We start from the raw sequence: 14,189 nt of genomic DNA, 5'->3' as shown, positions 1-14,189 counted from the left end.
GAAAAGACGGGTGTAAATATGTAATTTCACAAAGAAAAAAAGAAACGACCTTGTTTGAGACTCCTACGTGACAAAAACGCATCACATATGCTGCGTGGAAGTAGGCTACATCCTGGACCTCATACGCAACTAAAAGCCTGAAACTAGATTGAAAAGACCCGAACGGTGTTTTGAATGCCTCCAAGTACAGATCTAGGGTCAAAAACTGATTTACTGACTTATTTTGAAAAGCCAAACCGAATCCAGAATCGGCAGCCTGGGAATTTAGAACATTATCGTGCATTTGGGCACATTGTACAGAAGGTACAGAAGTTATCGTACAAATACGATAGTTATCATAGATCTGGCAACACTAGGCTCCACCGCAGCCCCCCAGAGTTTAAGCTCCATGCCTTATTACCCCCCCCCCCCCCCCCCCACACCTCCTACAGATGTACATTTTTGTAAACCATCTTTTGTACATAAAACACTGCACTTGCTGAAATAGTTGGGTTTCTTTTTTTGCCGTTTTTCTTTAAAACTTTAGTTTTTTCCGTTGTACGTTCATTAGGAATGTTTGATCTAATTTAAATGCAATGTGATCTTGCAGTGGGATGTATTTATTTGATTTATTTATTTCTATAGCCATCCTGTGTACACACCATGAGTGAACCTCTCATACATGTAGGGCCAGTAACTCCATGCTTTTTTAACAAAAGTATGACTCGTCTATTATTCTGCTCATTAAAGCATGTGTTTGGGCCTATACTGTATGTGGTCTTAATGTGTGCCAATGATTTCTTTTCCACACAATAAATAAGACCTTTTTTTTCCTGGCAGCCATATTGGCAAATAGTTCTGTAATAATTAAAATCCCTTCAAACGGGTGGCAATTTAAATCGAATTTTGAGTTGTGACGCAAACAGCAGAGGGCAAGTAAAAAAGAAAAAAATACAGATTGTAAGAGAGAAGAGAATTGATAGTTTACAGCCATTTGTACTGTATTGAAAAGAGAAGAAAATGCTGGATTTGTGGGAGAGAAATAATAAAAAACATTGTCTTTAAAACAATCTAGAAAAATCATATCGTATTTCCAGTTCCACAAGTGTTACCAGGCAATGATATTAATTAATGCTCAGCTGTTCAATTCAGCAACAGAACCTTTTCCAGTGATCCAACATTCAGCATCCTGGAACACAAGTTACAAAACCTTAAATTAGTATAATTGGTAACACCTGTATAGGAAGTAGCTTTACACAACTGTGTCAATATGGCTGCCATGAAAAAGGTCTGTTGCACACAAAACATACAGTACACAGATGCAGACGATTATGGACATCTCACCACAGACTGCCAAAAAGAAAACGCAGGTATTCAAAGAAACGCACACACACACACCGATCGATCGTTTTCATTTTTATCCTTTGCTTTATTGGCAAACAATTTCTTGAAAGTCAAAAGGGATAGTTGGCCGTCCTCTCAGTCACAGAGCAGTTTTAATTTTCTACCCTGTATCTCCGACATCTTTCCCCCTACCACAAACGCCTCCAATCTTGGCTCAATCTTCAGACACTGAAAAAAAAGGTTTTTTTTTATCTCCTCTCCCATCATTCTTTGGCTCTTATCTGTCTGACCGTCCTTCCTTCTGAGAGCCTTGTTTGTGACCAACCTTGGGAAGTGAATTGAAAGTCGGTGTAACAATGACACTAGTAGTGTGACCGAAGGCTGCTGTGTTTGTCTACTGCCATTAACTCATTCTGACCTGAGATCAGATTCTAAAAATGTCTTCTACATCCTGACAGTTTTCATTCTGACCTGAGATCAGATTAAAAAAATGTCTTCTATGTCAGTCGCTCTTCGATTTCTCAAAAATAGCAGACCTACAAGCTCGTAGTGCGCCACTCGGTGGCACTATGAGCTTGTAGATCTGCTATTTTTAAATAGCTAAAGCATGATGCTAACACCAAAATGGGTTCCCGCCCCCAAAATGGGTTTTAAGCAAGTAAACACCATTTCAATGTCATCTTCTCAAAATCATATACAGTGTGTTGGGTTGTAAACGATAAATGCTCTAGATAAGTGGTAATCAAACCTTTTTATTTCAAGGATGCCCAATTGCCTATGCCATAGCTTTGAGAGTATACAAATGGAACCAAATGGACCCAAATTAACCAAATGGACAAATGGTCCATTTGTTTCCATTAGTATATTCTCAGAGTTACAGACCCTGGGGGTCCCTGGACCACACTTTGAGAACCAGATAATGTGATTAATTACTAGCATTACAAACTTATTTTGTGGTACCCTTTCTCTTAAAACATCTAATTCGAACCTAGCATTACAAATCTGAAGGCCCTCTCTGTAGCCTGCCCTGATCACATCTCAGTATTGATAAACATTTAACAACCTTTAAACTTCCCAAACCCATAGATATCTACCAATCACCCTACCTTCACTGTGTTCACATATAAAATGTACATTTGTTTTATTTACTCTGGTACTCATTTCAACAACATCCTCAACATCCACAAAGTCCCCCCCCCCCCCCCCTCTGTTTTATCACATTTTCCACAACTTATTTTTCCTCCAATCCACCAGAAGAAATGATATTGAGATTTCTTCTCTGCTTCTCCGTGATACACATATAGTTACATGATGTCTTGTTCGTGCTGTGACGACTCACCGACCACCTGCAAACGGATGCAAAAAAAGGAGAATGGGGCTTACAGATAAGGGTTCTACCAAATCTGTTAACCGAAAATACCCGATCTATAGGCTCATAACACATTGATGAGATTTACCATCCCAGAGCCAAAACCTTGAATAGTTTGTTGTCGTCGGACAAGATTTTGTCCACAATTCCATGCTGTATTGATGCTGGTACCATTAGGAGAGACAACAGGCAAACGTTGAATTGTGTAGACTTCTTGTAAATTATTAAGTAATGCAGATGTTTAACAATAATCTAACTTGAGAGTGAACTGAATGGGGTATCATTTTACACACTAGATCTACACGGGTACATTTGGTTACCGACTCTCCATCATTTAGCTGGGGACCACTTGGAGCTGCCTCAAGGACCACTGGTTGAAAACCACTGATGTAGGCCTAAGAGAATGAAGTCTGCACCCTGGGTCATGCTATAGCTTGACCCAGCTCCTCATCGGAATGACGAAGAGCCGGTATAGGCTTGAAACGTCAAGTCCAATGGTGTAAAAAGGAACCACAATATTATTTTAAGCTTTGTAGCATGGCCCAGTGTGCAGACTTTATTCTTTTTGGATTTTTAGCGGAGTGGAAATGGATGTGTGTTTATTTTGACTGCAAATTATGATTTAGTCTGAGCATTTTGAATAACACACGTGGACTAAATATCAAAATCTTAGACTTTTAGTCTTAGTCAACAAAATGATCACTGGTTTCTGATAACATATACTGGTTGATAAAACTGCATGATTCCATCTCTCCATGACACACAACGGGACACCTGGTGAGAGGGAGAGTCCTCTTCACGTCAAAATGACAAACGGGCAAATCTAGATAACGGGGTTCTGTGCTTTGTTGAAACGATAACATGGCCTGTCATAACATGACATGGGCTGAAGCGTGCTTATCTCGGCGTGCCGGTGTACTGTATGTTGTGTCAGGCCTGTCCCGCCCTTGTCCCCGGGGTGGGACAGGAATTTGAATGTTGCTCTGCAACGAGAACTAGTCTGTGCATGCGTGTGTTTATGACATAGGGGGGGGGGGGGATGTGGGCCATGACCGATCACGTGTAGTCAACAGAATATCTTTGCAGCCTGTCGGGCACAAACCATATCTCCATTATTCTAACTTTGTGTGTGTTTTTGCCAGCTGCTTGAAAAGCGGCTGGACAACATTTTACATGTATCGCTAGTAGCGACCATAGTGGACACTTTTTCATGACTGGCTGCCTCTAGGCTACCTCTCTAAGCCAATGGGAGACATACCCATAAAACCCATAGTCTGAACGGCATGATAAATGAGAGCTTGCTGCAGCTGGCAATTTATGACCGAGTCATTCTTGTTTTTCCATAAATTAACGCCCTACTATACAGTACTATAGCGTTAAGTAGCATAGCTTGTCGATCTTCTACTTTTGCCGTTTTGGAATTTTAATCCTGAATAGCAACAGTTTGGACCCATGAGGTTTCCAGCATCGACAATATTGTATGAGGAAACAAACCTACCATAGTCCATTGGCCACCCGCAGCACTTTTTCATCACATTGATTGATTGATTGATTGATGTATTAACAGTTTGCAGAATTACAGTACATTTCAAGTACAACTCGATACAAAAACTGTTAACAGTGAGTGGACGACACCATAAATAAAGCATTAGACTTGTTTACAATAGGGCCCACCATTTTCAATTCATCAAATTAATGCTAGGACTCGGACTAGAGTAGGACACAGGAATATTCATTGCACCTGTTGTCAGTCAAATACTGGTGCTTTAGCAAGCCACGATTATGATCCTACTGTTGCACTTTATTATTTCACTCTGATGAAAGCATTAGCCAAATGACCTCAAATGTAAAAAGAAAAAAATAAATCTAAGAGCTCTCTGGTTTATCCAGTCCTATAGTCTAACGTCACATCCTTTTAGCTGATCCCATTTTATTTTGCATTCTGTTGTGATTTTAGTCATTTGGGCTAGCTATGTGTGATTCAGTGCTTGCCATTCTGAGAGAATCAGAGATAGAGATGAGAATCTGATCCATTAACCCATTTAGGCCTAAGGCCGATTCTAAAAATGCCTCTAAATCCTGACCTAAGGTTTCTGAAAAACTTCAAATATTTATATAGCAGCATCAAAAAAATTACATTTTTGAATACTGTACATACAGAACCCAAATATGGGTGCCCGGCCTGAGGGGGTAAGATACCAATAGGGGTTCCCGCCCAGAATGGGTTCCCACAATAACGATCGTGTGTGTGTGTGTGTGTGTGTGTGTGTGTGTGTGTGTGTGTGTGTGTGTGTGTGTGTGTGTGTGTGTGTGTGTGTGTGTGTGTGTGTGTGTGTGTGTGTGTGTGTGTGTGTGTGTGTGTGTGTGTGTGTGTGTGTGTGTGTGTGTGTGTGTGTGTGTGTGTGTGTGTGCGTTACCTCTCCGTCGTGTGTCTCAATGGTTTTAATGAGCACTGATCTCTTGGCGTGCATCTCAGAGGAGCGTAGTTGATGCTCAGGGCTGGTTTCTGTTCAAACAAATAGATGAGCTTGTAGATCTGCTATTTCCATCTGATTTTTATACATTTGAAAACTTGAAATGGGACATTCTGCATAATGATTACTTTTGGTACTTTATGTATTTAATGCCAATATATTTGTACTTTTACTCAAGTATTATTTAACATTTACTTAAACTTAAAACATTATTGGTTACTTTTTACACCACAAAATATCACAGACAAACTACCACAATGAGTACTAATGTACTGTAAAAGTAGGCTACATAATGTCACCACCTCAATACTACGTAACATATTGATTCGTTAGCATTTCTTTGTAACCATTATCATTCTAAATTCTAATAACTAGTCATTCAGCTACTAATATAGATATATAGTAATTTAAGCGGGTCATGTTTGCATGTTTGGAATTGTAACAGCTGAAATAAATAGGCTACTATATCAATATTCTAATATTAAACTGCGGGCCACATTAAGTGAAGGCCAGTTGTCCATGTATGTGGTGGTAGAGTATGTTAATACAATACAACTTATACAATTGGGGTGGTTGTATTTTGTCTCTTGAGATATTTAGATCGTTTCAAAGGTCTGAGGGTAGAAGAGGAAAGTTACAGCTACTGTATAACTATTAAGATTGCTCTTTTCATGAATATAATCAAATACAATATAACATTTAAACAATAATTGGTTGACTACACCTTAAAGTGCATGAACGAATAATAACTCCTTGCATTTGTGTTGATTCACAGACTTGTGACTTGTGCCCTCTAGTGGCAACGAGGTGTTTGCTCTTACCTCTGAAACTCAATGTGGAGTAGGTCTGAATGGGCAAGGCAATCCTAGAGAGAGATAGTTTCATTGAGTGTTAGTGATGTGTCTCTTTCCCCTGACAGCATTATAACAGTCTTTACTGTGCCAACAAAGCTTTTTGAATTGAAGTGACCAACGGATACACGACTTTATTGTTGCAATGAGAGCACTAAATTAGTACTCTTTGCACTGCTGCCATTTCTTGATTTTAGATTGTATGTCTCTTCTGAGCATTGCTATAACTTAAGGCCAGACTGCACCAATGCAGCTATAGTCGCAACTTCTTGCGACAAAACAGTTTTAAGGCCAGTCCACACCAATGCAACTCCTTGCAACTGCCATTGGGGATAATGCAGTTGCAAGTAGTTGCATGTTGCAAGCACTTGCATTGGTGTGGACTGGCCTTTACTATATGTTGACTATGGCCGACTCCCGTAATCTATCCTAATGATGCCATCATTTGTGAGACAGGACAGACAGATTTAACAGACTTAAGGAGACAGATGTAAACAGAAAGCAACAACAATAACAGATGGACATTTGACAAATGCCTTTAGACAGATGGACAGACACATACATGGAAATAAACAGACAGAAAAAGACAGAGGGACATAAAAGACAGGCAGAGACAGACGGAATACGGAGATGAGACTTAATCAGTAGACCTCTATACCTGCTCTCCTCCCCTTCCAGGAGCTTCCTGTAGGTGGCTATCTCCACGTCCAGCGCCATCTTGACATTGAGCAGGTCCTGGTACTCGCGGAGGTGCCGCGCCATCTCCTCCTTCATGTTGGCACTCTGGGCCTCCAGCTGCGAGATGCTCTCCTGGAGGCCGCCGGCCTCGCGGCCATGCCTGTCCTCCATGTCCTGCATCTGACGCAGCAGAGACTCGTTCTGCACCAGAACCAGAGAGGCGAGGATGGAGGGAGGACAAGAAAGGAAGGACCGGAGGTAGGTAGTTACGGTAGTATGGAAAGAAGGAATTTATATAAAATAGTTAGGAAGGGATTGTGGGGTAGGTAGGTAGGTAGGTAGGTAGGTAGGTAGGTAGGTAGGTAGGTAGGTAGGTAGGTAGGTAGATAGATAGATAGATAGATAGATGGAAATTAATAGAATCATAATACAGCGATGGAGGGAGTGGAGAGAGAAGGGGGGTGGGAAATGAGAGACAACATGAGTGAAAAGAAAGATTCACTACTACTACTTTAAATGAATACAAGAACGCTCACCCCAAAACACAAACCTCATTCCTAAACTTGACATCAGTAAAACTATGCCCATTGCCTAACCCAACATACAACCTTAGCCTCAGTAAAATGAATACAAGAATCACTGGGGGCGAGTGGTCTGTGGAAAAAATGTGTGTGTAGTACAGAGTGTGCATGATCGGTGTGGGTACGTACGGTGCCTTTGAGAGAGTCGATCTCACAGGTGTAGGACTGGATCTGGTGTCTGAACTCCATGGTCTCCTGACGGGACGTCTTCAGAGCCAAGTGGTTCTTACTGACCGCCTGGTTCAGGTCAGTTACCTGCAGGCCCAGGGGGCAAAGGGCAAAGGTCACAACATAACAACGTGATATCACGCAATATTGAACAATTACAGGCTTCCATTCTGACCACAAAATATATACATTTTACTAATAAACCTCGATCTGTCTGTTTGCCTATACCTATAGCTATCTATGAATCTTTGTCTAACTCTGTTTATCTTTTTACAGCCCCCCCCCCCCCCCTCTCTCTCTCCATACCTTGGACTTGTACCAGTCCTCGGCATCAGAGATGTTCTTGGCGGCGATGCCTTCGTACTGGGCTCTGATGTCCCTCAGGGCGGCTGTCAGGTCCGGCTTGGACATGTCCATCTGGATCTGGACCTGAGTCTCTTGCATCTCGGCCTGCAGCTCCCTGATCTCCTGCCAGGACGAAGAGGAGGAGGAGGAGGAGGAGGAGGAGGAGGAGGAGAAAGGCCAAACGGATTTAGCTTTTAACTGCACGTATGCATTGTTCTCAACTTTCATGACCAAAACAACTGCACGCTGGATGGAGGGAGAGAGCAGTGGACAGAAAGTGGAGAGAGTAAATGTGTGTGGTGTTAAGATTACACCACACTACACACACCAATAATATTGTCTTCTAATAGTGGGGAATACAGCTTAACCACTTTTCACCTGTTTTGGGCATGTAGTTATAGGCAGAAATCCACCCCTCTCCAATTTATTTTCAAAGATAGCAGATCTACAAGCTCACGACGTGTCCTGTGACACATGCCATTTGCGTGCTTGCAGATACGCTATTTTTGTTATTTTACTGACCCCGACCCCAACCCTAACTTCATATTGAAGGGGTTTGACACCAAATTTAGACCCGAAAGATTAGTTCTGGCAAGGACTTCAAGCCACTGTCATCCCTGGACAAGACAGACAGAGGGACAGGGACAGACGCATGAAGACAGGTGTACACACTGTACAGATACCGATAGACCTTGAAGGAGAGACCAAACACAAGGTCAGGACAGACAAACGGACCTCTTCGTGGATCTTCTTCAGGAATGCGATCTCCTCTTGTAGAGTCTCGATGCGTCTCTCCAGGTCTAGACGGGCCAGAGTAGCTGCGTCCACGTCCTGTTTGACGACAAACGCATGCCGTTCACAGTGATGCATTTTCATGACCCCCAAAATGATATGCCCGTGGACCTGTTTTGTGCCTCCAGAAGCAAAGCTTTGAGTTAGAATAATATTCAATGATTTTTAGAGTATATTTCTGCACAGGTTGATTAATTTATGTTGACTTGGTGTTAGAACACCCCCCCCCCACCCCCCCACACCCCCACGGAGATGCCCAGTGTGGGAAACTCACCGCTCTGAAAGCAGCCAGATTGCTCTCAGCTTCTTCCCTCTGAAGAATCTCTTCCTGTAGCCTTGAGAAAGAGAGAGAGATTGTTTTATTGAGTGTTGGTGATCTGTGATGTGAGATCCAATAACATCAACATGTTAAAATGTTATAAGCTGCAATTTTGCAAATAATTGGAGTAGAGCTGCAATTATTCTAAAATAAACTAACTAGAAGAGTATCTCCACCATGGAGGCTACTCCAGGTCAAATATTACTTGAATAAAGTTTGCTCTGTCAAATTTGTATTTGAGTTAAAGTAATGGAGTGCTTGCTTTTAAAAATGACCATGAGTGTTGTCTAATGAGTAAAGGCTCATTCATAGTCTGGATTTTCGGTGGTGAGCTGACCACCGGAGCTGAAATAACGTTGAGCGGTGGTGAGTAAAAACAGAGAGAAGGGCTGGAGCGGTGGCGGTGGTTTGCTCTTCACCGCGGCTCGTGACGTCATGTTGTAGTTCCGTGGTCACCTCACCACCGAAAATCCAGACTATGTATGAACCTTAAGGCACCCATTTCGCCAATACCTTCACAGGACATGTAATCCATGTATAGGCTGGAGGGGCCACTGCGAAAGTTACATAGTTGTCGTTAAGCAAGTTGAAAAGTATTTGTGCATGAGTTCAGTTCAGGTCCTTGCCCTGCTATCGGACTGCTTCTGATTGGAGCCTGCTTTGAGCCACAGACCAACATTTGATGAGATTTAGCTTCTCGGACCCAAAACAAAATAATATGTTATTGTTCATCAATAGGTCAACATACTGTAGCAGTAACAGCACAGACATAGCGAGAGAGAGAGAGAGAGAGAGAGAGAGGAGGGGTGGAATCATCAGAGATGGTTGAGATTCGTGCATTCGTTCCTGTCCTTTTATAGAAGAGCACTTTAAACACAGCGCTGTGGAGGAGCGTTGCCCCAGGAGCAGCAAGGACTGATGGGTAGAGACAGGCCTGGCCTATGAGTGTGCAGACGGAAGATGGATGACGTGTGTGTGAGATTCTGCTGTAACTCTCTCTCACCCTCACACAGCACGCATGCTGTACACACAAGCACATGCACAGGCACGCATGCACAAGCACACGCACAATATATGCCAGCAGGCTCAAAGAGAGATGAATATGAGCACATGCTTACACAGACACTGTATGCACGTCGTCGTGCATGCATGTGCACGTGCGCGCGCACTGTCCATAAAGTTAATGATTCAAAAATATATCATTGCTTCCCTCTACTCCTCTGAGTCTCAAAGATCATGCAGATCAAGCCTCGGTCAGCTCTTCCAGTCCAGTTCTTCGGTGTGAGTTCACCATTATAAATAGATATTTTATTTTAATAGAGGCACGTTGTAATTGTCTCTTCAGGGTGAATCACTGTACTGTTTGTCCTGGTTCTAATCACATGAACCCCAGCTTCCTTATCCAGGGACAAACATTAGGCGGAATATATATAGCCGATCACAACACACATTGTGAGCTTGTGGATACTTACACTCCTACAGTACAACAGGTTGTATAGCATTGCATAAATCTAACTTGTGAACTCTCAGGGAGGTAGGGGTGGTCTCTCTAAGACCAACCTGCTGTCCTGTTGAGACAATTTAGACATTCTCATTTCAATTTAAGTCGAAGTGCATGATTTAAAGGCCCAGCTTAATGGATTCAGCTTATACTGGCTGAAGAAAAGAAAAAAATAGTGTTCAACCTGGCTATTTGGCAAGAACCTTGTGGTGTAGGCTACAACATAAACTTGAACCTGTGATCGCTTTTGAGGTTTTCAGTTTTCATTTTTTCCCCATCCAGACAAGAATATATCCTGATTAGATTAAATGTCTCAAAATACACAAACATTGTGCAAAAATATATTTTCCCTAAAACATTCCCTAAAACATTCTCGGCCAATGTTTGAACAGTTTTTAAAGTATAGTTTGTTGAACCAATGGCCTTTTTCTTTTTAGGTATTAAAAAATAACACCCTTGTGAACTGAGTGTTGCAACTCTCCCCCCCCCTCTCTCTCTCTCTCTCTCTCTCTCTCTCTCTCTGTAATTAGCAGGCAACAGTGCAACACTATCTCTCTCTGTTTCTGGCACAAGAGCGCCACTTTTGCCCCTACTGGTACTCTAAACATAGTCACATAGGTTAGGACATAGGTTAGGACGGACATTGCTATTCCTTGGAGTGGTTGCACCACTCAAAAAGGTCTTAAAAGTCACTTCACTGTCATCTGCAGGATAACCCCTAAAAAGCATGTGGGGACCTACTTTGAGCTCAAGGCCCACACTGGCCTACTCCAACCTGACAGCTGATTCACTTAAAAGACCCACACTGGCCTACTACAACCTGACAGCTGATTCACTTAAAAGCACTGTGCTTATCATCATGACGGCAAACAGTGGCCTAAAAATACCCTGTGTCGGTAACCACAGCAAACAACACAGATAACGACCTCACCTCAATTACCGTACCACAAACAACTCTCAACAACTCTCATATTCCACTGGGGCCGGTTTTGAATCAGACCGCTGCGTCGTCGCTCTTACATGTCTCAACCTCCGGACATGCACGGCCCTCAAAATGCCAGTGGCTTTCAGGGGGTCCCAGTGGACCTCGTATGTGATTCCTGCATCTCTTTCTTGAACGGGATCGAATACCCTGCACTTCGACCCCGCCTTTAACTGTATCCGTTCCCCTGATCGTGTCATGCATTCCTTTGCATCTCAATACGGATGGGATTTAGCACAGTTTAGCAGCAGCATCCTTTGGCGGTGCGGGGGAACTATATCCTTATATCCTTCATCACGGTGGTGTAAACTAACTAACTAAGTACTCCGTTACTCAGTTTAGTTTACTGGAGTATTTCCACTTTTACTTCTACTCTACTACATCTCAGAGGCAAATATACTTTTACTCCACTACATTTATTTGAAAACTTTAGTTACTGTTACTTTGTAGATTTAGATTACCGGTATCATTACAAAACATGCATTGACCACTTCAGCCCTACATACATTTCGACCATTTGAACCCCTGTTTCCCTATATGTGAGCTCATTCAAGTAGAAAACCTCACATGGACAATCAAATGTTCTTATTGTTGAGCATGTTGGGCTTCAGGCAGTACTACAGTGCTTGTATATCTACAATAGGTGTCATACTGTATGCAAAGAAAACACATTTCTCAATAGAAGAGTGGTGAGACTACCTCCAACCACATAGTTATAATATTGTGTAAGTACTGTACCAGACAGATTGATAAACAAATATTTTTATTGTACAGAAAGGATGAACTTGACTAAGAGCCTGCGGCTTGACTCTGTGCAAGCCAGTATAAAGGTCTATTCATAGTCTGGATTTTCGGTGGTGAGGTGACCACCGCTCTGGTGGTGAGCTGACCACCGGAGCTGAAATAACGTTACGCGGTGGTGAGGTGAAAAACAGAGAAGGGCTGGAGTGGCTCGTGACGTCATGTTTGGTGGTCACCTAACCACCGAAAATCCAGACTATGTATGTGAGAGGGAGGATGAATGATTTAAGCAGTCAAAACTAGAACTGGACTCAGAGCTGGGTGTGGCTGCGCACCTGTTGTGCATGGACTTGATCAAGGCACAACAGGTTAAATCAGTAATCCTCCCTCTCACAGAGCCTTAACTCTATCAAACACCTTTGGAATGAAGTGGAATGCCCAATGTGAGCCGGGCCTAATCGGCCAACATGAAGTGCCCGACCTCCCTAAGGCACTGCAGCAGCAGTGTTCCAACTCTGGAAAAGCCATCCCAAAATAGTGGAGAATGATACAGTGGCAAACTCCATAAGCCTGTGATTTACTTTGTAACTAAATAGTAAAACATATATACACATGTGACATATACACAAACAGTCCTGTAACAATTAAGCTGAGAGACACTTTTTTGCCCAATTCATGCAACGTGTTGCATCTCTGACACATTGTAGGCCTATAGGTATTTTCCGTAGAGGTCGATTTGCAGGCAGCCCAGCCCAACTAGTGTTGATTTTGACAGAATATTGAATGAAATTTCATTTTATTTGGTTTAGTCATATTTTAGTCATCTGAAATGTTATAGTGTTAGTCTAGTTTTAGAGTTGTGAGCTTGCAACTAAAATAAAAATGCCTTGTCTTTTAGTTCTACTGGATCTCTTCACTAATCCCTCCCTAACAATTTAGTCTAGTTTTTATCTTGTGACGGAATTGTCAATATATTTAGTCTTAGTTTTAGTCATCAATCATTATCATAGCTTAGTTTTTATTTCGTTTTCATTAGTGAAAATAGGCAGTCGACGAACACTTTTCGTCATGGCTTCAGTCGACGAAATCAACCAACCCACCTGAGTCTGACCTTGTCGAGGTCGTCGGCCAGGTTGTCCCTCTCGACCTCGGCGCGGGACCTCTGTCCGGTGACCACCTCCACCTGGCGCCTCAGCTCGCTCATCTCCTCCTCGTACAGGTGGGCGACCCGCACGGGCTCACGGCCGCGCAGCTTCTCCACCTCCACGGTCAGCGCCTGGTTCTGCTGCTCCAGGAAGCGCACCTTCTCGATGTAGCTGGCGAAGCGGTCGTTGAGGTGCTGCAGCTCCGCCTTCTCGTTTGTGCGCGTGGCCACAAACTCCTGGTTGACGGCGTCGGCCAGGTTGAAGTCCAGCGTCTCGCCGGCGAGGCCGCGGCCCGAAGCGCGCGTCGCCGCCGCCGCCGGCCGGCCGTAGGCACGGTACGAGTAGGCCGGCACCGATGAGGTCCTCACCTCGTAGACGCGCGAGGCCACGTGGACCCCCGCGCCCCCCGCAGAGCCGCAGCTGGGGCGTCCGAAGAGGGAGCGGTTGAGGGAGGGCGACGCGTAGGCCCCCTGGTCGCCAAAGGTCCGACGGTAGGAGGACGACTGCGAGTAGGAGGTCATGTTGGCGCTGGTTTAGGCCGGGGGGGAGAGACAGAGAGTGAGAGAGAGATGCGGTGCTGTGTGTTGTGTGAGAAGGGTCCGCCTGGTGAGAAGCAGGGCCGGAGCAGGAGTATGACGCTCACTGAAGAGCAGGACCTGCTGCCCCTGACTATTTGTAGTCATCCCCCCTTCCAACTCTCTCTCTCTTCGCGAGACCCACCTCGTGTCCCCTCCCTTAAGATTACTGCGTCTACCCCCCCCCTCTCCATCTCTCCCCACCTCTGTCCTATACTTCTCTCTCACGTTCTCTATTTTGCTTCCCCCCCCCCCTCTCTCTCGCTCAGGGTGTGTCAGTGTGTGGTATTCCAGAGTTGCTTGCGTTAAAGGCATAAGATCAGATTGTTGTAGAAGTCTGTCAGT

General features: G+C 43.7%; 1 protein-coding gene across 1 annotated transcript; it reads right to left on the bottom strand.

The window, feature by feature from the left end:
- Window positions 1-2,546: 2,546 nt before the first annotated feature.
- On the bottom strand, window positions 2,547-13,790 carry LOC310854063 (desmin-like; the record flags this gene model as incomplete). The annotated part of the gene is made up of 9 exons (XM_083758546.1): window positions 2,547-2,669; window positions 5,110-5,198; window positions 5,988-6,031; window positions 6,676-6,896; window positions 7,406-7,531; window positions 7,751-7,912; window positions 8,525-8,620; window positions 8,856-8,916; window positions 13,225-13,790. 9 exons carry the CDS (start codon window positions 13,788-13,790, stop codon window positions 2,628-2,630), a joined length of 1,407 nt encoding a protein of 468 aa, XP_083614672.1. The 3' UTR covers window positions 2,547-2,627.
- Window positions 13,791-14,189: the final 399 nt, after the last annotated feature.

Source organism: Protomyctophum parallelum, assembly GCF_964188405.1.
Source record: "Protomyctophum parallelum genome assembly, chromosome: 23".
Lineage (NCBI taxonomy): Eukaryota > Metazoa > Chordata > Actinopteri > Myctophiformes > Myctophidae > Protomyctophum > Protomyctophum parallelum.
The sequence above is the reverse complement of the archived record's forward strand: the minus strand, read 5'-3'. Positions and strand labels throughout refer to the sequence as shown.